The 24,628-nt window shown below is 35.3% G+C and overlaps 1 protein-coding gene across 1 annotated transcript in view; it reads right to left on the bottom strand.

The window, feature by feature from the left end:
* The window catches only part of mtd (TLD domain-containing protein mustard), a 114,437-nt gene that overhangs the window by 49,204 nt on the left and 40,605 nt on the right, over window positions 1–24,628 (bottom strand). The window contains exons 3-7 of the mRNA XM_034985454.2: window positions 23,965–24,027; window positions 17,177–17,274; window positions 9,832–9,893; window positions 8,312–8,447; window positions 1,464–1,556 (exon numbers count right to left, since the gene is read on the bottom strand). Coding sequence (XP_034841345.1) covers window positions 1,464–1,556; window positions 8,312–8,447; window positions 9,832–9,893; window positions 17,177–17,274; window positions 23,965–24,027 — 452 coding nt within the window. The remainder of the gene's footprint in view (window positions 1–1,463; window positions 1,557–8,311; window positions 8,448–9,831; window positions 9,894–17,176; window positions 17,275–23,964; window positions 24,028–24,628) is intronic.

The following is a 24,628-nucleotide window of genomic DNA, read 5'->3' as shown; positions in this document are numbered from 1 at the left end:
TTTATGTATGTTCCCCGATTACTCGAAGACGCCTGGACCGATTTTGAAAATTCTTTTTTTGTTTGAAAGGGTATCCTTCAAAGTTGGTCCCATTTAAATTTGGTGAAGATCTGATGAACATCTTCGAAGATAGATACTGGAACTCCTCAACGGATAAGAGTAAATTGCTCGCGATCAGTGTAATAGCTTAGTAAACAGTAGATTTTTAACCAGTCATAGCATAATTCCATGGAGCCACTAAAAATTGTGAAATAAAAAAAAAACAAAAAAAAAAAACCGACTTCGATACAGAAACACTAAAAATTGAAAAATAATTAATTTATTACCGAATATATTATGTATACAAGAGTTAATATAGTTCCATAATAATATTTTTTGGGGTCGGTGCCAATGAGGTGCCATTGTGGAGTCTCATAAAAATATGAAGTCTAGACGATTTTTTTTTTGTATTTATTTATTTATTAAAGAAGAATATTTGCAGGTTACAACAAGTTTGGTGCATTCATAAACTTTAAATAAGTTTTTCCGTACACCAGTGCCGTCGACAGTCGATAGGTACCTACACGTAACATTAATTTATTGTTATACTTAATACTTAACAGCTAACTAACAATTACTTAATAAATACTAACAACATTAAGCTAAATGTGGGTTATTTTAAACTTACTATACATTAAAAAATTATTTTAAACTTAATATACATAATAGGTAAAAAACACAATCATTTATTCGCGCAGCTAAAGCTAATTGGCACCGGCACCAAAAAGTATTATTATGGAACTATATTAACTCTTGTATACATAATATATTCGGTAATAAATTAAATTATTTTTCAATTTTTAGTGTTTCTGTATCGAAGTCGGTTTTTATTTTTTTTGTAAAAAAATTTATTTGTATTTCATGGTTTTCCTTAGTTTAAAAATTTATGAACATTCATGGTAAATATCAATTTTTGAATTATTTATAACTAGCTGATGCCCGCGTGGATTTAGGTTTTTAAAAATCCCGTGGGAACTCTGATTTTCCGGGATAAAAAGTAGCCTATGTTACTAACGTCCTTTCAACTATCTATATATGCCAAAAATCAAGTCAATTGGTTGCTGAGTTAGGGCGTGAAGGATGGACAAAAACGAACAAACACACACTTTTGCATTTATGATATTAGTATAGATTATAGATTAGTCACTAAACTATCTTTAACCTACGACTTTGTCAGTTTTGAGTTTCAATTGACCCTTTATTTAGGGTCAGGCAAAGTGTTTCAAAACTGTTTTAAATATGTTTTCAATCATGTATTAAATGAAAATGTAAACTATTTTTTCCAATCCTGTAAAGAGTTCTTGTATAAGATTGGAACAGTATTTTTATGCTTTTAAACTGAACATTATCGGTACAGTTATGTTTCCTGCGTGATTAGCGCACATAAAAACTGTTTGTTTATAAAAGTAGCGAATATTAGTCACCTTTTTCTTGTGCGGGCTCACTGGGTGCACCTTGCGTTGATTCCGACGTGTTATCGCCGCTCTCAGACGGCCCATCCGAGTCCTTATCGCCATCTGAAGCCAATCAAAACATTCTTATCAAATCCCAGGGTCATGTACCGACTTTCCTTATCATAACAAAGCCGCATATTTTATAGTTTAAGTGTATACACCTATACTGTAGAATATGCGAGTCGTGATAGCCTAGTTCTTAAGACATCCGCCTCCTATTCGAGAGGTCGGGGGTTCGATCTCGGACACGCACTTCTTACTTTTCGGAGTTATGTGCGTTTTAAGCAATTAAATATCACTTGCTGTAAAGGTGAAGGAAAATATGGTCAGGAAACCCGCAGGCCAATTTGAGATCTTCAAATTGACTGTGCTCAGTAGTAGACCGGCGATGGATTGTAGGTTTTGTTTATAACGTTGATACCCGATAAAGAAAATCTATATCTATGTACAAGTTTGTAGACCCAGCTGCGCGTTGATATGTAAATAAAACAGTTTCTCCTGTTATATCCATACTTTCCATACTAATATAAATGCGAAAGTGTGTCTGTCTGTCTATCTGCTAGCTTTTCCGGCAAATTGACAAAGGCAACTTTTATCCCGGATAATCAAAGAGTTCCCACGGAATTTTTAAAAATCTAAATCCACGCGGACGACGTCGCGGGCATCATTTAGTTATACGTATTACTAGCTTTTTCATTTGGAGATAGTTTAATTATCTACCAGTGAAAAAAAAATCAGATGTGGATCATTAGTTCCGGAGATTACCCCTACATCCAAACTAACAAACTTTACATCGTTATAATATGAGTGTATTTTATATTATATACCAGATAATGCCCGCGACTTCGTCCGCGTGGATTTAGGTTTGTTATAATCCCGTGGGAACTCTTGGATTTTCCGGGATCAAAAGTAGCCTATGTCCTTCCCCAGAATGCAAGTTATCTCTGTACCTGTCTCTGTGGATGGGCCGTGAAAGGTTAGCAGACAGACAGACAGACAGACACACTTTCGCATTTATAGTATTAATGTGGATGGCTTTAAATAAACAGTCGTTCACAACTAACTACAGATTGCATTTAAAATTGCATGAAGTAAAATGATGTTAGCCTATTGTGTTGTCACGAAATAGTGTTTAGAAATTATAACCGATCATAACTTTGAAGCTTCTTGCAGTAAGACAATGTGGGAATTATCATTTAACTAGCTTTTGCCAGTGACTTCATTCACGTTGAATAAGGATTAAGGTCTTCATTTTCCTGGGCTAAAAAGACCTATGGCTGACTTCAAGATGTAAGCTGTATCTGTGCTTCGTTTCATTAAAATTTGGTTGAGTATAACATAACAATTAAATAACATAGCAGGTAAATATAACAATTAAACAAACAGAGGCGTTTCAAATTCCTTAAATCAAGATAAGTAACAACTATATGGATGAAAACTCTCTGTGAGTGAATTCTAATGGTCTGTGAGTTTTCCATAATGTTTGAAGTCTGCCAATGCGTATTTGGCCAGCGTTGCAAACTATGGCCAAAACCCTTCTCATTCTGAGAGCAGACTCGTTCTGAATAGTGGGTCGAGATGGGTTGATCATGATGATGATTACTCTATGCATTTAACACACAGCCTGCACACCCGCACAGCCCCCGCGCTAACCCGGTGCAGGCAAGCGATTGCCATCTCAAGCTGTCGCAGACTATATGTAGGTATAATAAATGAACGACATAACACACCGTGATACCAGCGCTTCAGGAACTCAAAACTGAACATTCTTGAACAGCTGTGCTCACACAATGTCCATCATATCGGTACACTTATCGCGCGAGATAAAACAGTCATATCGCTTCAATTAGGGACACATTGTTCGTTACAACAAGGTGCTTGCGAGCAATTAATGAATGCGGGCCAATTTGACTGAATGAAAATAGACGGGAAATGTAATGACGCGACCGCGCTTGCAAGATGCCGGCAACGACTGTTCGTTGTTGTAATTTTATTTGTCGTGCAAATAGAAAAATTGTTTCGTCACGTGTGACGTCGTTGTGAAACATTTTTAGGGTTCCGTACCCGAAAGGTGCCAACGGGACTCTATTAACTAAGCCTCCGCTGTCCGTCCGTCCGTCTGCCTGTCATCAGGCTGTATCTCATGAATCAGGGACAACCCTTCGCCTCCCATGGCCCCACCAACCTCTCAGTTAAATATGGGCCAAATCGCGGGAGGGCGCCCGTTCGGTACTTGCTCTTGACGTATTCCCGAGGCGCCTTTTTGACTCCCAACAGATTATTTTAAGTATACCATGAACTAGAGAGTTGAAAGTTTCACAGAGTGTGTATTTCTATTACCGCTTTGTCAACAAATAATAAAAAAATTCAAAATGGCCATCATGCAAATTAAAAATAAATCAAAGTACATAGTATGTGTTGTATACGATGGTACGGAACCATTCGTGAGCGAGTCCGACTCGCACTTGACCGGTTTTTTATTTGCATGACGCAGCCAAGGCTGCATAAGTTCCGCTGGAAGTCGGACGAGTAAGGTTATGTTTTTATTGTAAAGGAATTATTTTCGCTGCCATTTCTGTTTCTGTACTTATTTAAAAACGTAATCAAATGCAGATAACATTTTGACTGTAATATACTGGTATCTGTCGACACTTTTAGCACAATACCTACGATTTAAAAATTGCGTATCTATTCCTATTTCAAAGCATTTGCGCAACAAATTTTCACTTTCACGTAAACTGCCAATTTTACTAAGTTGCGGCGACTTCTTCTGTTTTATTAAAGTGCCTTGACAATAAACTTGTACTGGAACGTTCATAAAATTGTACGTAGCGTAATACTCAATCCGCTTAGTTTTTATGTAATGTAAGCAAACATGTTTATAATATTAATTATACAGTTTATTTATTTTTACGTATGTAAGTGTATTATATTTATTTTGTACACGGGCGTGAGAGTAAAAATTATAAGGATGCTAAGTAATAATATGTTAATTGTGAACTCTATCAAAACTGAAACTAATTAGTTTTATATACAGGGTTACAGGAAAAGAGGACACGATCCCGTTACGGTGTTATAGTACAGGACATTAGCTATCAAACGACCCCTAAAGTGCTTATGCGAAAGTGTATCGTTTTCGAGTTATTCATTTTTTTACTTTTTTCTTGGTAAAAGGGTGTTTGCCACTTTAAAAATTAATAAAAAAAAGGAACAATGTATTTCAGCAGATTTTTTTTTATTTCTTGCTAGTACATATCCTTGTTAATAATAAACAGTTATAAAACTAAAAAAATCTTCAAGCATTTAAAAATTACAGCCCAAAAACTGTATAAGTTTTCGATTTTTAAATTTAATTCTTTGAATAACTTGCAAATTTTCTGTTAAAATTATTATGGCACTTATCCTGCGGATTATTTTAAAAACATCTACGTTTTGTTAGCTATCCATTGGTACAAAAAAATTACAAAAAAAAATCATAAAATCAAGAAAAAATTACACAACAAAGAGACCAGGTAGAAAATTCTAACAAATGCTATTGCCAAAGAATTAAATCAGAATCAATGTAAAAACGAGTTTAATGCAAAATAGTTAAAGATTATTTTTAATGAGGTCAAAAGGAAATCTAAAATCAGTCAAGTGCGAGTCGGGCTCGCACACGAAGGGTTCCGTACCTTCGTACAAGAAATAACAATTATTTATTTATTTTTTATATTTATGGCGGCCATTTTGTAATTTTTAGTATTTGTTGTTATAGCGGCCATAAAATACACATTTTGTGAAAATTTCATGCTCCTTCGTCCGTCCGTCCGTCTATCCGGCCGTCCGTTTTTCTGTCAGTGGACTGTATCTCGTGAACCCTAATACGTAGAGATTTGAAATTTTTACAGAATGTGTATTTTTATTGCCGCTATAACAATAAATACTAAAAATTACAAAATGGCCGCCATAAAAATAAAAAATAAATAAAAAGTGTTATTTTTTGTACGATGGTACGGAACCCTTCGTGTGCGATCCCGACTCGCACTTGACTGATTTTAGCTTACCTTTTGACCTCATTAAAAATAATCTTTAACTATTTTGCATTAAACTCGTTTTTACATTGATTCTGATTTAATTCTTTGGCAATAGCATTTGTTAGAATTTTCTACCTGGTCTCTTTGTTGTGTAATTTTTTCTTGATTTTATGATGTTTTTTGTAATTTTTTTGTACTAATGGATAGCTAACGAAACGTAGATGTTTTTAAAATAATCCGCAGGATAAGTGCCATAGTAATTTTTACAGAAAATTTGCAAGTTATTCAAAGAATTAAATTTAAAAATCGAAAACTTGTACAGTTTTTGGGCTGTAATTTTTAAATGCTTGAAGATTTTTTTAGTTTTATAACTGTTTATTATTAACAAGGATATGTACTAGTAAGAAATAAAAAAAAATCTGCTGAAATACATTGTTCCTTTTTTTTATTAATTTTTAAAGTGGCAAACACCCTTTTACCAAGAAAAAAATAAAAAAATTAATAACTCGAAAACGATACACTTTCGCATAAGCACTTTAGGGGTCGTTTGATAGCTAATGTCCTGTACTATGACCCCTTAAGTCTAAAATTCCACTATCTTTGAAGAAGGCAATGGACTCTACAATCCTCCCAACATTGTTATATGGATGTCAAACCTGGGCGCTAACAAAGCGAATAATAGGGAAAATACAAATATTTCAACGGGCGACCGAAAGAAGCATGTTGGGCATAAAACTAAGTGACCGCCAGAGAAACCTGGATATTCGAAAAAGAACACAGGTTACTGACGCTGCGGAGCTCGCATGTAAACTTAAATGGAGATGGGCGGGCCATGTGGCTCGGGCAAGAGACGGTCGGTGGAGTGAGATGGTACTACACTGGTGGCCGCGCGACCACACGCGGCCGCGTGGGCGACCGCGCGCTCGCTGGAGGGACGACATCGAGGATGTAGCAGGACCGACATGGACGAGACTCGCCACGGAGAGATCACAGTGGAGCAATATGGAGGAGGCCTACACCCAAAGATGGGTACCCAAAATATAAACTAATACAACCAAACTAAATAATAGGTGCATCCTTTGTTTTAAATAATATGTTATATCTTTTAAATTTTTTGATAACTATTAATGGAAAGTAATAATAATAACAATGAAATAACTTAATTTAATTTTTAATAAATAATTTACCAACTTTGTATAATAATTTAATTGAAGCAATGACATAAGAAATTTATATAGATCTTACAAACTAGACAGATAACAAATAATCTAATAATGTACCTACTTAGATAACAATTGTAATTATGTATTTTGGAAATAAATGGCTATTTATTTATTTATTTTATTTATTTATGACCCCTTAACGGAATCGTGTCCTATTTTCCTGTAACCCTGTATAATTTGAACTTGACCTGTTGAAGTTTTTCAAAGACAAATAAAACATTTTTTTTTAGTTATCTTCATCAAGATGTTGACATTTTATATCTAAAATATGTGACTCATCAAAACTAATGTGCTAATTTGGATACTGCATCAGCATTTTATGTTTATATTAAGTCATATTATATTAATATGTCATATTTTTTATGAAATAAACTGAAAAGATATAAAATTGTTTTCTGAAATTTTTTGTAGCTACTTACTGAAATGGTACTTAATCGATTCAAAACATTTAATTTGTCCGAGTTAACTATTAGGAAAGCATCAACCGAAGGCCATTTCGCAAAGAGAGAGATTGGTTACGGTATGAGTTGTCTATAAAACTACAGAAGGCGTTGTTTCCTAATGAAGCCAGCATTTGTAGGGTTTGGAAACTGTGAAAGCCGTAGACTGAACAAAAAATTAAACTGGGGAGGAAGATCTTATGTACATACATCTAATAATGTTTGTGTGTGCATAGATTTAAGTATGTAATAGATGTAACAATTTTTGGTTGTGCTAATAAATATTTAAATATAAAATACATTGTAGATGTCCGTTTTCTAACGTAAGGTTTTATTAGTCTAGCAATCTTTTCATCAATTAAAAAACTAGTAGAGAAGCATCAATGCGCGTTATTGTAAAAAAGACGTATTTACATGCTGTTACAGTTTAATTTACGTTGCCTTGGTTGCCAAAGATAAGTATGTGTACAGTACACGACAGAAAATAATGTGCATCGAGTTCAGAATGAGTTTACGGCTTTGTAGAGCGTTTTCTCGGTTACTTATACCTATGTGACGTCTTGTCGGTATCAACGACAGAGACCGACAAGACGAAGAGAGATAGCGGTTTTGTAGAGCATCTATCTGTTTCTAAAGGTCTATGTACATTATTTTCTGTCGCATACTGTACACAGTTTTGTATTTCATGATACATTTTCAGTATTATTTTGTAAATCGCCAAAAATTAGCAATACACGTAGTTAAATTGTGTTATAAGTCCCGCAAATTGCTATTGCGCTGGAACCATGTCTCATTAATATCGAAATGACGTCATTTTGACGTAAGCCGAAATAAAAATATACCATCAGCTCGAAACTTCAGTCTAGCGCTGACATCACTAAAATGGCGGCCACGCGCATTAGCAATTTGCGGGCATTAACTCTTGACTAGACTTAACCCATAAACCAGACTAAAATTACAGATCTAAATGCCCACCCTTTCATAACGCTCCATGCAGAAAGAGGACTACATTTTGACCTGTCAATTTAGTTTAGACATTGTGTCATGTGTCTTAACCACATTTTCCCAAAATTTCAAAACAGATACCAATGAACGCCTTATGTAGAATTCTGTGGTATCAACGAAGTATAATAATGGCTCACCTTTCCTCTTGTCCGGCACTAGTAGCGTCTGTCCGGGAAAGATGAACTGCGTGGCGAGTCGGTTGAGTTTCGTCAGCTCGGAGGGCGTGGTGTCGAAGCGCGCCGCCAACGACGGCAGCGTGTCTCGATCTCGCACCTACGACAATGACAAGTGTAAATTACGAAAAATCACCCCCGACAGGTTTTTTTAAAAATTCATTAGGTATAGGCAAACGCTTGACCCAATCAAACCTGATGGAAAGTGATGATGTGGCCTAAGATGGGACGCGTATACCTAGAAGATGCCTATTCACTCTTGTTTTATAGATACCCGGATTGTAATTGGTACGAAACACTGATCGTGGAAGAGTATTCCAAACCTAAGCCATGCGTATAAGGAATGATGACACAAAACGTTTCGTGCGTGTAGATGGAATGTCGACGACATAAGGCAAGGTTACCATAATATTACAATGTAGCCGACTGCTCGATTGCAGAAAAATGACAGCTACAATGTCACGATCGCAATCACCTCTGATTGGTTGATGCTCGCTCACTATTGGCTACAATGTATTGTTGCAACAAGATTACCAAAAATTCAGCCAATCACAACGATTGCGATTGTATTGATGCAGTTTTTCCGCAATCGACCAGCAGTACAAATACTATAAATATCAACTGGATGACTGAGATCCCTACGGCTCCTAGTCTTGATGCTTTCTCCCTGTTAGACACGGGGCCAATGTGTCAACAGATGTTGCGTGCCCATCCTCGTTCCCAGGGAACCAGCGTCAATGCATCAAGTCTCTTGCTCATCATCATCCCGTCTAATCCTTGGCATCTCAATGAGCGCAGGAATATCTATGGTGGCAAGAGGGCAGAGCCCTTTTAATCGTATCATTAATGCAGAAAAATTCTACTTTGGCAAGAGAGTCCGTAAATTCCAAAATCAACAATGTTGCTACAAGCGCATGTGCATATTGTTTTTAAAAAACGGCTGTGTTCTCAGACACACGGATGCAAAGTAAGGCCACATTCGGACCTTCAAAGTTCAATCACCTTTTGCGTAAAGACTGGGTTAACGTTGAAAGTTGAAACAAGCGCAATCGACGCTATCGCCACTACCTCCGAGTGCCGGCGCCAAAGTACAGACGTAATACTAGGAGCGCATGTTATCACTTGATATGGTTATGCTCAGAAGGGCCGGTCAAAAATGCTTTCATATTGCATGACTGGCATGAGATGAGCACAAGTTTCAAATAATTAATTTGTCACCCAGATTAACATTTGCAATTAACATTATCATACTTTAGTGTAAATAAATAATACTGCATGACAGGCATGAGATAAGCCTACTACAAGTATAAAAATTTACACACTACTTACACATGGTTTAAACTTTAAATACGTTTCTGTCATACTTTGGACAAGACAAAACACTTGAGTTTTTTCTTGGGAAGGCCCTATGAGTTGAAGGTTTATGGATTGGCTGTTTGACTAATTGGACTATGATTTCTAATATAATGTAGAGAAACACGTACTGTGTATGTCATTGTTTTCATGGGTGTCGGCGGAGGTAGCCTCTTACTCTGTTCGTCTTCATCTGCAACAAAGAAAAACAAATATAAGCAAGAATAAGTACTGAACCCATAAACCAAGGATAACTTTAAATGATCGAAAACCATCAATATCATCAACAATACTATGACAAGTGACAACGTCCACTGTTGGACAAACTCTGTCTTCAGCCTATCTCATCTAGCCACAAAGGGGGTGGCGGCACCTTCTTTAGTTGTACCATCCGCCCGTTCTAACGTGCTGAAAAGCGCCCTACATTGCGTCATTACGCTTACTTGTGTGCAGTCTTTAAACTGCCATACCTACTCTTCCAAATTGGTCCACTTGCATCTTAGACTACCTCATCACTTACAACCAGGTGAGCTCGCAGTAAAGGACTAACTTGCAATGAAATAAAGAAGACGGCCAGCGTTCCAACGACAAGCATGTCCTTGTGTTCCGATGGGCTGTCAGTGATCTTAATAGGCTACTTGACTCATATCTAATTTCGTCCAATAAATGATTATTTATTATAGTATTTTGCTTAAGACAACGAAATATATCAATAACAATTATTAAAAACGCAGGATGGATATATAAATCCAATTTTAAAAAATAGAGTTTTTATTTTTATTTGAAACGCAGAAAACGCTGTCAGCCATGATGTGACGTCATTCAATATGTAAACAAAGAAATGTCATCCCTATGTCACGCGTGGAGTAACGTAGTATCCATATATATAAAATTTAAAGTCCTGACTGACTAACTTATATATCAACGCACAGCCTAAACATCTAAACAGCTGGTCCTAGATACATGAAATTTGGTGGGTGTGTTCTCTGTAGGTAAAGTGAAGGTATCCACTAGGAAAGGATTTTTTGAAATTCCACTCCTGAGTGTGTTAAATGGGGGTTTGAAAATGAAGTCCACGCGGGCGAAGTCACGAGCATAAGCTAGTTTTTATATATTTCTAAAAACTCATAGTAAACGTAAAAAATTATCGTTTTCTCTTTATAAATTGAATAAGTTATTAGGTAAGACTTTAACTAGTGTAACTATACCGGAACAACTAGGAAAATATTCAGATTTGAAACAGTTCGTACGTCTACCTCCTCCTTATGTTTGGTAAACAAAGCTCACAAAACTTTGAGGAAACTTGATATATATGTTAATGTAACCTACACAACTTTTCTTATTACTATTTTATACTTTGTATTGCTCTTCTTTTGCGAACTAAAATAATTTAGGTAAAAAGCATATTTTATTAATGCTTAAGTTACTGTGTTTAAAATATGATTAAGGTCAAGATGCTAGAGGGTCGGGGTCACCACTCCTCAACCCCGCAGCGGAAAGCGCGACGATAGTTGGTAGCCGATAGGAGGACAGGCGACATCAAGCGAGTCGTAGTCGAGTTCAAGACCTAGAGTGGAAATCCCTACAATGATCCAGCAGTGAACGTTTAAGAATTAAGATGACGACAACGACTATAAAGTAAACATAATTTTTTTCAGGAACTCATTGTAACAGCTAAATGTATGCTTTCGTGGGTCGAGGGCCGCAGCCGAAAGTAATAAAATCATACTTAAATTTCCAATTTGAACGAATGTGATATATAGGTACAGCATTTTAGCTATCAAAAGAAAATGTGATAGATAACCATCGTATGAATATATAAATATGATTGATTTGGTGATGCGAGCGATTTCGAGTCCAATCGGAAAGCAATTAGTATCTACCCAATCGGAGCTAAAGGTCAGCACGTTTATTTAAGGCCAAAACAAAGAGAATGCGCGACGGGAAACGTGTCCAACGCGACTTCTAGAAATTGTAATATAAAGACGTTCGTCTTCGAAACGTGTATAATAGTAGTCGCGCTCCTGTAGTCAGTCGCATGCCATCGCTCATCGTTGCGCGCTGCAGTTTGACGTGCTTTATTTAGTAGGTATCTTGTATCAGGGTTGCCGTGAAAAAAGAAGTAGCGCAGTGGGTGATTTGTCGATCTATTTGGTGGTACGAACTACGAACTGAGGCGCGGCTGCGGGGATCTCTAATCTCCCGCGCTGTATGAACAGTATGCCCAGTACACATCCCATTTACCCTAACCAATCCTACAAACCGAGCACTTATGCGCGCGTTCAGTGTGACGTCCTAACGTGTGGTTTACGTCGCACGTTGTGTGTTCCAAGCTTTACGACAACTATTGGCAGTGACAGCAAATCAATATCGCTACTATGTTGCTACTTGCTAATGTTTGCCTTGCCTCGGACAAGCTGCATAATAGAGGCGGGTCAGTTGGCAGGCTCAACTGAATAAACGTTTCAACTTTCATGATGTACGGAAATGGATATCGGTTTCCGATAAAAACGGTAGTCGGTAGGTAGCGTAAATGCCTTTCAATACAATTTAATTAAATATCTCTAGGTAGGTTTTTCACGAAAAATTATTTTAGTATCACTGGTAAAGCAGCAATGTAGAACCAACCAATTTCAAAATATGAGTTATAGTAGGTACGCGACAGGTCGACATGGCAATCGGGGTATCATACCCCGATTGCCTAATCGACCTGTCACGTACTATAGGTGAATATCATTCAGTGTTAAACATAGAGTCAGCGAATCACCCCGCAGGTTTGTAACTCTTTGAGTAAAACTATGTCGGTGACTCTGGCTCTATTCTCCGAATCTCTTCATTTCTGATTCCATAAGTAAACCTAGGTACTAAAGGAACTTAAACACAACGCAGTCATTACTTACGGCGCTCTTAGTAAAACAAATGTAATAACAATCACTTGGTCTCTCTTGGCACCTATACTGAAACAAGCGAAATAGTATGCAACGCCAAAAAGGTCATTTGTGGACTTATTCCACTTAATACTTGACATACTGACAATAGAATATGTGTTCACCCTTCGAATGCATTTTGAAAACAATATATGCAAAATATTTCCTTATAGAAAACTCTAAATCGGAGACAGATTGACAATTATTTTCAAACAAACAAGCAATCAATAACTTTTATTTGCTCAAGTAGGGTACAAAAGATGGTCACATATTTTAAAATTAATAGCTTATAATATTATTCTAAGCATCGTGAGGAAACCTGTATGCCTGAGAGTTCTCCATAATGTTCTCAAAGGTATGAAGTCTACCAATCCGTATTAGGCCAGCGTGGGAGACTATGGCCAAAACCCTTCTGATTCTGACAGGAGACTCAGGCTTTGTAGTAAGCCGGCGCGGCGGGTGGGTTGATCATGATGATGAATATTATTCTCCATCGACCAATCTATGAGATGTCAATAATGATACAAGTATAACAAGTCACAATCCGCCTAAGTACGTGTATTTGCATAATTATGACTTCTAAACTTCGTATCGGATTTCAAGGTTTTCACTATCCCACCTACTTATGCGTAACCTAGATATTTCAGCCAGTCTACTATAAACTTTATAAGTTACTAGCTTATGCTCGCGATTTCGTCCGCGTGGACTACACGAATTTCAAACCCCTAAAGTTTTGAAACCCCTCATTGAATAAATGACCCCCTCAAAAAAAAAATAGCTTTCTGCATGCCAAATTTCAGCCCGATCCGTCCAGTAGTTTGAGGTGTGCGTTGATAGATCAGTCAGTCAGTCAGTCACCTTGTTTTGTATATTTAGAAGATTTTAGTAAAGTATAGTATCCCATTGTGGCTGATTCCGTTGTACACAACCTCTAAACTAAACTAAAATGACACGTCTAAATCTATTGCTATCCCTTTCATAATGTTGCTAAAAGGATAGCACTAGGTTTAGAACCGTTAATTTAGTTTAGTTTAGAGATTGTGTACAAGAGAATCGGCCCCAATATGAGATTTAATATAAATCCGTTATCTAAAGGCAGGTAATGTAAAATTTTGCATTTTATAAGTTTATTAAGTTTAACATTAATGCGCTGAAGTTAAACAAATTGATTTGTCCTCTAAAAATGATTTCACCCGGCAATATTTCTTAAGCGACAAAATACAGTGGTAAACATCGCGACGGTAACAAAACCGTCATGGGCAAAATTTAAATTGTGTAATTTCATTTCCAAAAATAATCCATACCTATTGTACTTATACTATACGGTCTACCTATATTTATCATAAATGCGAGTCTGTCGGTTTATTTTCTTACCCTATCACCACTAAACCGCTGAACTGATCTTGATTTTGGCGTAGCGATAGCTTGCATCCTGGACACAAACCTAATGGACTAAGAGTCAGCGCGTGCTAGACCTCCGTTATTTTATAAAAGCTGAAAGTTTCTCAGTCCCTGCCACAGGGAGGGACGATCAGCGACTATGAAGTTTAGATCATGGTGGTTTTGGGAGATAACAGGTAATATTAAGTCTATTTTTTATATTTTCTTCGGAATAGTATAAAAAATCACGTCATGCATTGCCAGATACTTAATATGGTGGCAACCCTGGTGGTGCCAGACACACTTAAAAGTTTAATAAATTGTTAAAATTTAAGGCTGTCTGGCAAAAACTCTTTGATTTTCCGGAATAAAGAACAGTTTTATCCCAGAAAATCAAACAGTTCCCACCGGCTTTACAAAACCTAAATCCACGCGGACCAAGTCGCGGGCATCATTTAGTTCTAAAATAATTTTACAACTAGTAAAATAGTTAATTAAACATGTCTGTTTGAACCTAAAATTATACGGTTTCGTTGGTAAATCTGTTTATGACATCAGTTGCATTCCATATGGATATTCCTCCTAAATAAACTCGTTAGTCATAGCCGAAGTAATAAATCATCATTAATTAAATCGCAATAACGACCATCATATGCCGCTACTGAAAACATTTTACGACATCAACAAAGATAGCTATGTACTTGGAATTGGACATAATACTATGCATAATAATTAGTCGTATATATACCTACTAGCTTATTACCGCTACTTGGTCCGCGTGGACTGCACAAATTTCAAACCCCTGTTTTGCCCCTTTAGGGATTGAATTTTCAAAAATTCTTTCTTAACGGATGTCTACGTTATAATAGCTATCGGCATACCAAATTTCAGCCCGATCCGTGCAGTAGTTTGAGCTGTGCGTTGATAGATCAGTCAGTCAGTCAGTCAGTCAGTCAGCTTTTCCTTATAGATATATTATAGAGTTTGGAATATCTATCAAAGTGGACTTTTTAAAAGCTTCGTAGGGTTTCCTACCCGAAGGGTGCTAACAATATTACTACTCCGCTGTCCGTCCGTCCGTCCGTCTGTCTGTCAGCGGGCTGTATCTCGTGAACTGTAATAGTTAAAGAGTATAAATTTTCACAGAATTTATATTTCTATTGCCGCTATACCTAGTGGGAGGTGGATATTGAAACTCTCTGATGGCACATGGCAAGAAATGGCAAGAAAATCTTTAGCCTCATTTAATTGGCTTTTATGAGTACTTTTCAAAAACAAGATGACATGAGTCGAATTTTGGAACTAAAATAAAATCTGTGATAGATATAGAAAATTTTATTGCACACAAAACATGAAATAACCAAGACAAAAAATAAACTAAAAACTTAAAACATTTGTATTTAAAGGCGGCCTTATTGCTCAGATTCAGATACCTACTGTGATATTTATAATATAAATCGATAAACTGACATATTAACGTATAATTTCAATAGCTCGGTCTAAAAACTTTAGAGTTTTTTCATACAGGTATGTTTAAAACGTAGATCCTCACTTAGAAAAGATTTTCAGTAATACACCCGAGCAAAGCTGCAGTAGGCTGTAGGCTTGTAGGCTAGGAGAACCCGTATAATTTTAGGAGGTATCTATTTAAAGCAGGAAGTTTGTAAGGTGATTCATCTGCGTAGTTATGGTACTAGCTACAATCTATTTTTCCTCAGCTGACATGAAATGTAAATAAGACGCTTCTCGCATAAAAACGTAAGCGACGTTCAACGCATGGCGTATTGGACGTTCTTGCGGCGGACTAACAATGATACCATGGTACAAATGAAGAACTAAATTTTAGAGCACTAAAGCGTCGAGCAAAGCGCTTACGCTTTTCTCGGAATTTTCTGCGATTTGCGATTACCTTCTAATGTCTGATCCCTAATCTGTGGTTCCTAAATTCAATCTACTAATCCTGTCGATAAGGTTACTCGGCTTGATTTTTTCAAAAATTATATGGTCTTTTCTGCGAAATAACAACGTTGTTAGGTACCTAAGTTACCAACTTCGAGATAGATAGATTGAATATAGAAACACGTAAGCTAGCTTGGAAGAAATAGATTTCCTGAATCCTGATCTGACAGCTGTTCCGTTAGTTGGTTTGCAAGATTTATAAAATGTCAAGCCATAATAACAGAGTGAACTAGAGTGAGGGAACTCTCGGTTTGATTCTGAATCGATGATACGTCAAATATAAGGTAGGCTATTGTGACGTGAAATCATAGAAAATAGGTCTACTTTAGGGCTACCTGTGTTAAATGTATGTACTAACATTTGACCCTGCCAGTGACGTCGATGCTTCGACTTTTTGTTAGAAGTTCCCTAACTGTCGTGTACTGTAATAATACGAACCTACCTAGAAATGAAATGCATGAGCACCAAATCTATGCGGGTTTCCAATTATCTAGATATGCAGAATTAATGTAGGACTATTTTATCTATAGAATCCCCAGTAAGTGTTATGAGACTTGCGAATGCTATAAAAACTTTCTATTTTCGAGTCTCGTGTTGCAGCTATAAGTACCTACTATTTAAAAAGTATGTATTATAGTTTATTTTAGAATGCATAGCTTGCTTACACAATAAAATGATTGCTGGGTACTGTGTCTGTAAGAAAAAACAGGGACAGTCTAGACCGGTATTCAGACCTCTAGCTCCGGATGGCAGAATTACTACATAGTGCATAAGTATGGTGTGTGAACTAACTATCTGTTCATTGACATTATTATAATAGAGAGAGAGCCAGCTCGTGCCATACCTTCGTTATTTTATAAAAGCAGAAAAAATTTCAGCTTTTATAAAATAACGAAGGTCTGGCACGCGCTGTCTCTAAGCCGACGCTTGCTGACGGAGTGGAGCAAGTCTTTGATAACCACTTAAACTCAGCTTTGTTGAAAGTTTATATGAAAGGTCGGTCATTTTAAAAGTTATATCCATAAAAATTAGTATAATAGTAGGCTTTCGGTTAAAAATTTAGGAAAACCTATATGTTTTAGCATTTTTGAAAACTCCACCACCAAGGGATTTTTAGATATTTCTAGCGAAGCATGGGCAAGTCAAAATTGTTTTGATGCCAAGCCTTTATGGTAATAAATAATAATACTTAATCAAAGGTGTTGTTTACCTCTGTGTACGGCGTCGAACCTTCCTTCCACTTTGGAGCGCAGTGAATCCAAGTCAAACGGGGTAGCGAAGCCATGGTCCACGGAGCGACTTTTCGACCTGAAACATTCATAATGCAATTGTAAAGTTTTTGCAAATACTTCTTAGGAATAGCTAATTTTGTAAAGAGCCTTAGGGCGGTTACGCACTTATAAGATAAATGGTTAGAGTTGCTATTTATTTCTTGAAATTGCTACTAAACTCTTTAGATTTTGCTTAAGAATTAATTCTAAACCATTGACATTTTATTTGTAAACAGAGGCACGTCAAAATGATAGACAAAATACTACAGACGTAACAGATAATATATAGCAGCTAATCCAAAGGTCTTACATGGTGAAATTGATTTTATTATATTTTAGAAGTAAAGTAATTGTAGATTTAAATAGAGTATAATGTGGAATTTTGAAGTGTATAAATTTAAAACTAAAGTTTAATCTCTATTGTCGACTCTATTGAATTTGAGTTTTATATGGTATCATTATACTTATGGAAAGGGTAGCCAAAGGGCTATAAATGGCTCTGCTTTGACGGTAGACATCATTAATTTTCCTATTTTTAATAAGAAGCTGTGACATACCTACAGGTACGAATATTGTTGATTTTATATTTCTATTGTTATACTATGTATGTTGTTTAATGTGTAATTTGTTATTCAACTGGTATTCCTTTGTAATAGTTTATGCTTATACCCGATGTGGGTTGAATATGTTATGGTAATACCATAGTTGTATCTATTTTTCAATAATTGTGGATAGACACCGCCGAGTTTTTTCTTGCCAGTTCTTTCTCTCGGTAGATATGCTTTTTCGAACTGGCGGTAGATTTTTCTTAAAGGAAATAATAAATTATTTAATGATAAAGCAATAAGTAATGGTAAAGATAAACTTTGATTTGGAGGGAGTTTTTCCCTGAATAAAACAGTTTATTTCCTTATACAATCTTTTATTTTGTCTCCTACCTACAACCACGCCCTAGCTTATTGATAACGAACTAAGGTTTAGGCTCTCAGTAGGTTATTTCCTGACTCTATTGTCTCTATACTTCTGAGGCTAATCTAGCATCAGAAGTGGGATACGATATGGCTGAATTGTGCCTTTTCTAATGCAATTGTACAAGTTTCAGAAATACCGGCCATTTCGGATGGCTTTGTGAAAAGCCATCAAAGATGTTCCAACAGGCGTTGTGATGACTGACGTCCACGAGAGGTACCACAATGGACATTGGATACCCGAAATCTGGAAATCTTAATATGAAAATATGGTATGAAAAAAAAGTGAAAGTGAATTAAAACTTTTTTGCAAGACAATTTTTCAGGCAGGTAGGCCTTAGAAAGTTTTATTGCGTAATCATGGACCTATTAATACTCTGTGTAATGTAGTAACACAGTTTCATAGTACCTGTCGTCATTTTATTTGTTTTAAAACTAATTGTATTATAGAAATAAAGATGTGGGTACTAAATAAATAAAATTTTTGCGGGTAATTTTGTGTTCAGTATAGATGTTCTGTTTCAATGACTCAGATTAATGTTTGAAGGTGTTTAATCGCATGATGTCCCAGCTAGTAACACAAATCGATATTACGTAAATTAATGTAAAAAATTTGCAGGTAGTTAGTTGGTATGAAATTTTTATTAAATGATCATACGATAAAATGTGGTTAAATGTCAGACTGACCGAGCGGTGAAAAACTAAAGCAAGTTTGTCAGTAAATATTTACTGATGATTAATTTGTGTTCTATTTTAATTTACGTCTGACGTCTAGCCGTATATTCGTAATTTATATGATAGTGATGTTGACATTGAATCATTGAATATTGTTTTACGAGTGATGAGTCATCTTACTTTTTTTTTTAGTTATGTTCTTGAGGCATTTCCTATGTAAGTACTTCGAGAACGAAGTACTTACAGGTTGGCCGAATAGATGTATATAATTTATTTATGTGTTACATAATGACAGAGAGAAAAGAAGGAAAAAAAAGAACCAAAAAAAAAAGAAAAAAAAAAAAATTTTTTGTTGTAATTTTGTTTCAAATTAAGAACAATACAGAAATACATATTGCATCATTCGTTAAATATTGATGATTCATTGATCAGAAACGCGATTAGCGTGGCCATTTTTGTAAATTTGCTATTGACTTTGCATCGGAGTTCTCACTCGCGAAACGTAGAGATGAAAGATTTGTGATACCTACCTACAATAATTAAGAAATTTTGTTGGAGTTTATTTTTGTAGTTTTTATATAAGGATAGGTTAGGCTGCTGATGTCTTATCCTGTTGCTATGCCGCTAAGTCTAGTAGCTACTGATTGTTTGATGTCATTGTTTTTTTATATATACCCACCGTTACGTAATGTGATGTAATGGAGCTGCCAATCCACACTTGGCCAGCGTGGTGGACTATGGTTAAACCTGAAACTTAAATTTAGAATATTGGAATTTAGAGATTATTGACTACCCACTTGTGTTTAATATTTTTTAATGCCGTATTTTGTTGTTTTGTTTGAATAATACTTTTGATTTTTTGACGTTTTTGATGTTTGAAGTGTTTAACTATTTTTGATATTGATTACTTCTTTGACGATCTTTTTAATGTAAATTATTTTTGTGGTATTTTTTGACATTTTAGTTTTTGATACCTACCTTTATGTTTTTATTTACGATCTTTTTGGATTTTTATATTTTATTGTGGAAAAATGTTTTGGTATTTATTTAAAAAGGAAGGTTGTTGGCACATCATTGGATGTGGGAAGCAACAAATGTTTTTGTATAGTCCAAGGACTGATTGCAGATAGACAAAAAGAGATTGAATAGAAAATATTTTTGAAAGTAAATAACGATAATTAGATAAGTTTACTCTTTGATTATTTTTACTTCTTCTAACATAGTAGTTAGTTTTGTTTTGATATATCTTACATATAATTACTTTTTATATACCTACCCTTTGTTTTTGACTTTGGTACTTTAGGAGTAAGAGTCGATGGTATTTTATTATTTTTGCAAAATTATTAACTTGAAATTGAAAAAAAGTTCTTATGATTTAACTTATTTTGAAATATTAATATTTTTGTAACTTTTTCATTTTGATGGTTCTTTTTTATGAAACATATTATTTTAAATTCTGATAATTTACAATTTGTTCAGTTGCAATTTTTCTTTGTTTAATATTCATCTCTATATTTTATTGGAATTTATTTAAAACTTTGATCAAATGTTCGATCAATGGAAAAATTGTATAGTGATATATGGATCAAAACCAATGGTGTTAAGGGACAATTTTATGATGGTTTACGATGTTGCCTTAAAACCAATGGTGTTGAAGGATATTTTGTAGATGATACTTTAAAACGTTGGAACCAACGGTGCTGAAAACTATTTTTATAATATCGCTTTAATACCAGTGGTGTTAAAAATATTTTTTGATATTGGTTTAAAACCAATGGGGTTAAAGGATATCTTGTTTGGAAACATTTATGTGCTGTGGCGAGAAAAATATTTCTTGTATTTTTGAGAGTAAACTGTGTGGTAATTTTGTATGTCACACACATGTTTAAAATGTTTTTTTAAATTTTGTTGGAAGCCACAGACATGTTGTTTGAAAAAAAAAAAAAAAAAAAAAATGTTTTGATGTTGTTAAAAAATTACTTTACGAATTGTTTGTTTTTATTTTGTTGCTTCGAGAACGAAGCAATTGTCAGTTTGGCCGTATAAGATAAATGGTTAGAGTTGCTATTTATTTCTTGAAATTGCTACTAAACTCTTTAGATTTTGCTTAAGAATTAATTCTAAACCATTGACATTTTATTTGTAAACAGAGGCACGTCAAAATGATAGACAAAATACTACAGACGTAACAGATAATATATAGCAGCTAATCCAAAGGTCTTACATGGTGAAATTGATTTTATTATATTTTAGAAGTAAAGTAATTGTAGATTTAAATAGAGTATAATGTGGAATTTTGAAGTGTATAAATTTAAAACTAAAGTTTAATCTCTATTGTCGACTCTATTGAATTTGAGTTTTATATGGTATCATTATACTTATGGAAAGGGTAGCCAAAGGGCTATAAATGGCTCTGCTTTGACGGTAGACATCATTAATTTTCCTATTTTTAATAAGAAGCTGTGACATACCTACAGGTACGAATATTGTTGATTTTATATTTCTATTGTTATACTATGTATGTTGTTTAATGTGTAATTTGTTATTCAACTGGTATTCCTTTGTAATAGTTTATGCTTATACCCGATGTGGGTTGAATATGTTATGGTAATACCATAGTTGTATCTATTTTTCAATAATTGTGGATAGACACCGCCGAGTTTTTTCTTGCCAGTTCTTTCTCTCGGTAGATATGCTTTTTCGAACTGGCGGTAGATTTTTCTTAAAGGAAATAATAAATTATTTAATGATAAAGCAATAAGTAATGGTAAAGATAAACTTTGATTTGGAGGGAGTTTTTCCCTGAATAAAACAGTTTATTTCCTTATACAATCTTTTATTTTGTCTCCTACCTACAACCACGCCCTAGCTTATTGATAACGAACTAAGGTTTAGGCTCTCAGTAGGTTATTTCCTGACTCTATTGTCTCTATACTTCTGAGGCTAATCTAGCACACTCATCCGATCCGAGTCCGTGAAAATACGTTCCGAAGTAGTCATAGAACTATTTTTATGGTATGGTAGCTTACGCACTACATCCGACATCCGATATCTCTCCGTCATCCGTGAGTCCATATCTCGGATGTGCCTTGGATTCAAATCGGACAGTGACGTAAATATGTTAAATATGTCCACTCAGATAAATCAGAGAACGGATTAGCAATATCCGAATACGGTCCGAGTTTTTTATATCCGTATTTTCACGGATTCGGATCGGATGAGGCGTGATCTCTCTAACAGGTGGATACAAAGTGAAAACCCACCAAGGTTTCCATGCAAACATCAAAGGATCTCGAGATCTAGACACAATTCTCAAGCAGCGTTTACACGTTAGTCGGCATTCGTCGAACGCATTCGGCCAATGTGTTCTGAAGCCATAATATCGGAAGTTTTTGAGGCGAAATAATATAGACCACCCACAGACTTGAATGATAGTCACCAAATATAATGCGTAGGTTACAATATATTATCTTATCTCATCAATCATTCATTATCGTGTGGTTTACGTTAAAAAAATTAGTCTACTATTAATCTAGAATTTTACAGACTTTTATCATTCCTTGTCATACGTACCTACGTACTGTAGTGTACTTACACTGAATAATATTAAGTAGATACCTAATTAACTTATTATTGGATATCTTGTAAGTAGATATGTAATATTATATAGAGAACAGAGTAAAAAATTTAAAAAATTATCATCGTATCAATTTTTTCAAGGCCCTGTGATTAAATTAAAGTATGCTACATCGCTTTACCTATCCTAAAATCACTTCCATAAAATACCACAAAATGGCGCAATGAAATATTATGTTTAAATATCGTAAACACCAGGCCAGGAATTCCTCCTACGCTGAAGGCAGACGTGTAGTAGGTACATCAGAACTTATTTTTCCTTTTTGAGTTAGTAAAAGTTAGACACGATCCAGACTTATTTGTAATTTTATAATGAGGACTAAAATTTTAGCGTTTAAACTAAAAATGAGCAAAAGAACATAAATTCCTCGAGACAGACAGAATGTAATGGCCGGTTTGACGATCGCGAGTGACGCGAATTTGTTAAAAAACTTTGTAACTGCACACAAATAATTGGCATGTGTTGAAAGAAAATTCCGTAAATAGCTCTTAGGGCACTGCGTAAATAAACAGCCGGACTGAATCGTTTTTCGTTAAATTATATCTGATCATCATCATCATGATCAGCCAATAGGTGGCCCAGGACCAGAGGGTATCCTCTCAGAATGAGGAGGGTTTAGGTCGCAGTCCGCAACACTAAGTCTGGCTAAGTGCGACTTAGCAGACTTCGGACACCATTTGAGACCATTATGGAAAACTCTGAGGCATTCCTCACGATGTGTTCCTTCACTGTTTAAGCAAGTGATATTTAATTGTTTAAAACGCAACTCCGAAAAGTTAGAGGTGCGTGCTCTTGATCAAACTGCCGACCTCTCAAATAGGAGGCGGACGTCTTAACCACTAGGCTATCACGGCTCTATTTCATAGGTACACTTAAGACTCTGCCGCACGATAACTATCTAATTAATTAATTATGTTTTAGATAGCTTGCAAATTAAATCAATCATGGATATTAAAAGTAGAGCAGACAGTAATCTGCCGCTACGCTACCTATTGATTTTGATTTTTAAGTATACATAATACAGATGTAGGTCACAAATCATTCATTCTATAATCTTTGAGTATTCATTTCACTAACGTCTAAAATAAAGTTTTATAATAATCAACAACCAATTTTGACATTGTAGAATTCCTAGTAGGGTGGAGAAGAAAACAAAAAATTAAAAAAAGATTACACATTACCTACAAGCAGCTAAAAAGTAAAATCGTAAACTAGCCAAACTAACTTCTAAAGTGCATTAAAAATTACGGTATAGCGCGCGCAAAATAGTAGTCCAATCTGAACACGAGGCGTATGACTGACAAAAACAGATCTCAGTCTTGTGTATTTAGTTCTGTCTATAACCTGCATAAGTCGCCATGCTGCGACTTCAGATTGCACTAAGTACTTATTTTCCGCGCACTGAATGACTATGAGTAACTATTTGAGTAAAAAATGAAAATTTTACCTTTTGTACGCCTGGTCAATGCTTTCGGCGCTCCGGGAAAGCTGCTGCGACGCTCGCCTAGACCTGCATGCAACACAACCAAGGGCTAGCATAGGCGCAACATGCGAACAACATCTAGTCATACCACTCAGACAATTCATTATTTCTTTTAAACCACAAAGCTTTACGATCATTAACATCGCAACTTCCTAAAACAGGGGAACCAAGGAAGTAATAATGCACAAGTTTCAAAAAGACAGTAAAATTAAAAATATTTATCGCGACACACTTTATGGTAAGTCCTTAATAAACTGTCTGAGTAGCAAATTCTAGAAATAATGCATTGGCCAAAATAAAAAGTTAACGTCCGGTAGTAGCGATATCAATAAAGTACAGGGACGTTTGTCCAATGCAAAAAAAAATAAACATTCATAAAAATGTGTGGCAAAGTTATAGCTACGTGATAAAATGGAAAGTACTATAGCATGAAACTGCATATTAAATACAGTACTACAATAATATCACATGGACTCGTGCTATGGTAAATATAAATAAAATACGAGCATCGTGCAGTATAATGTATTGCGTATTTTTACGGTGATTTTAACTAAATAATAATAATCAGTAATCTAATCACTAATTTTGTTGAATAAACAACTTTTCTATACCTCGGATTGGACTAGAA

This window comes from Maniola hyperantus, chromosome 4 (genome assembly GCF_902806685.2).
Source record: "Maniola hyperantus chromosome 4, iAphHyp1.2, whole genome shotgun sequence".
Lineage (NCBI taxonomy): Eukaryota > Metazoa > Arthropoda > Insecta > Lepidoptera > Nymphalidae > Maniola > Maniola hyperantus.
Note: the sequence above shows the minus strand (reverse complement) of the source record. Positions and strands in the feature narration are given on the sequence as shown.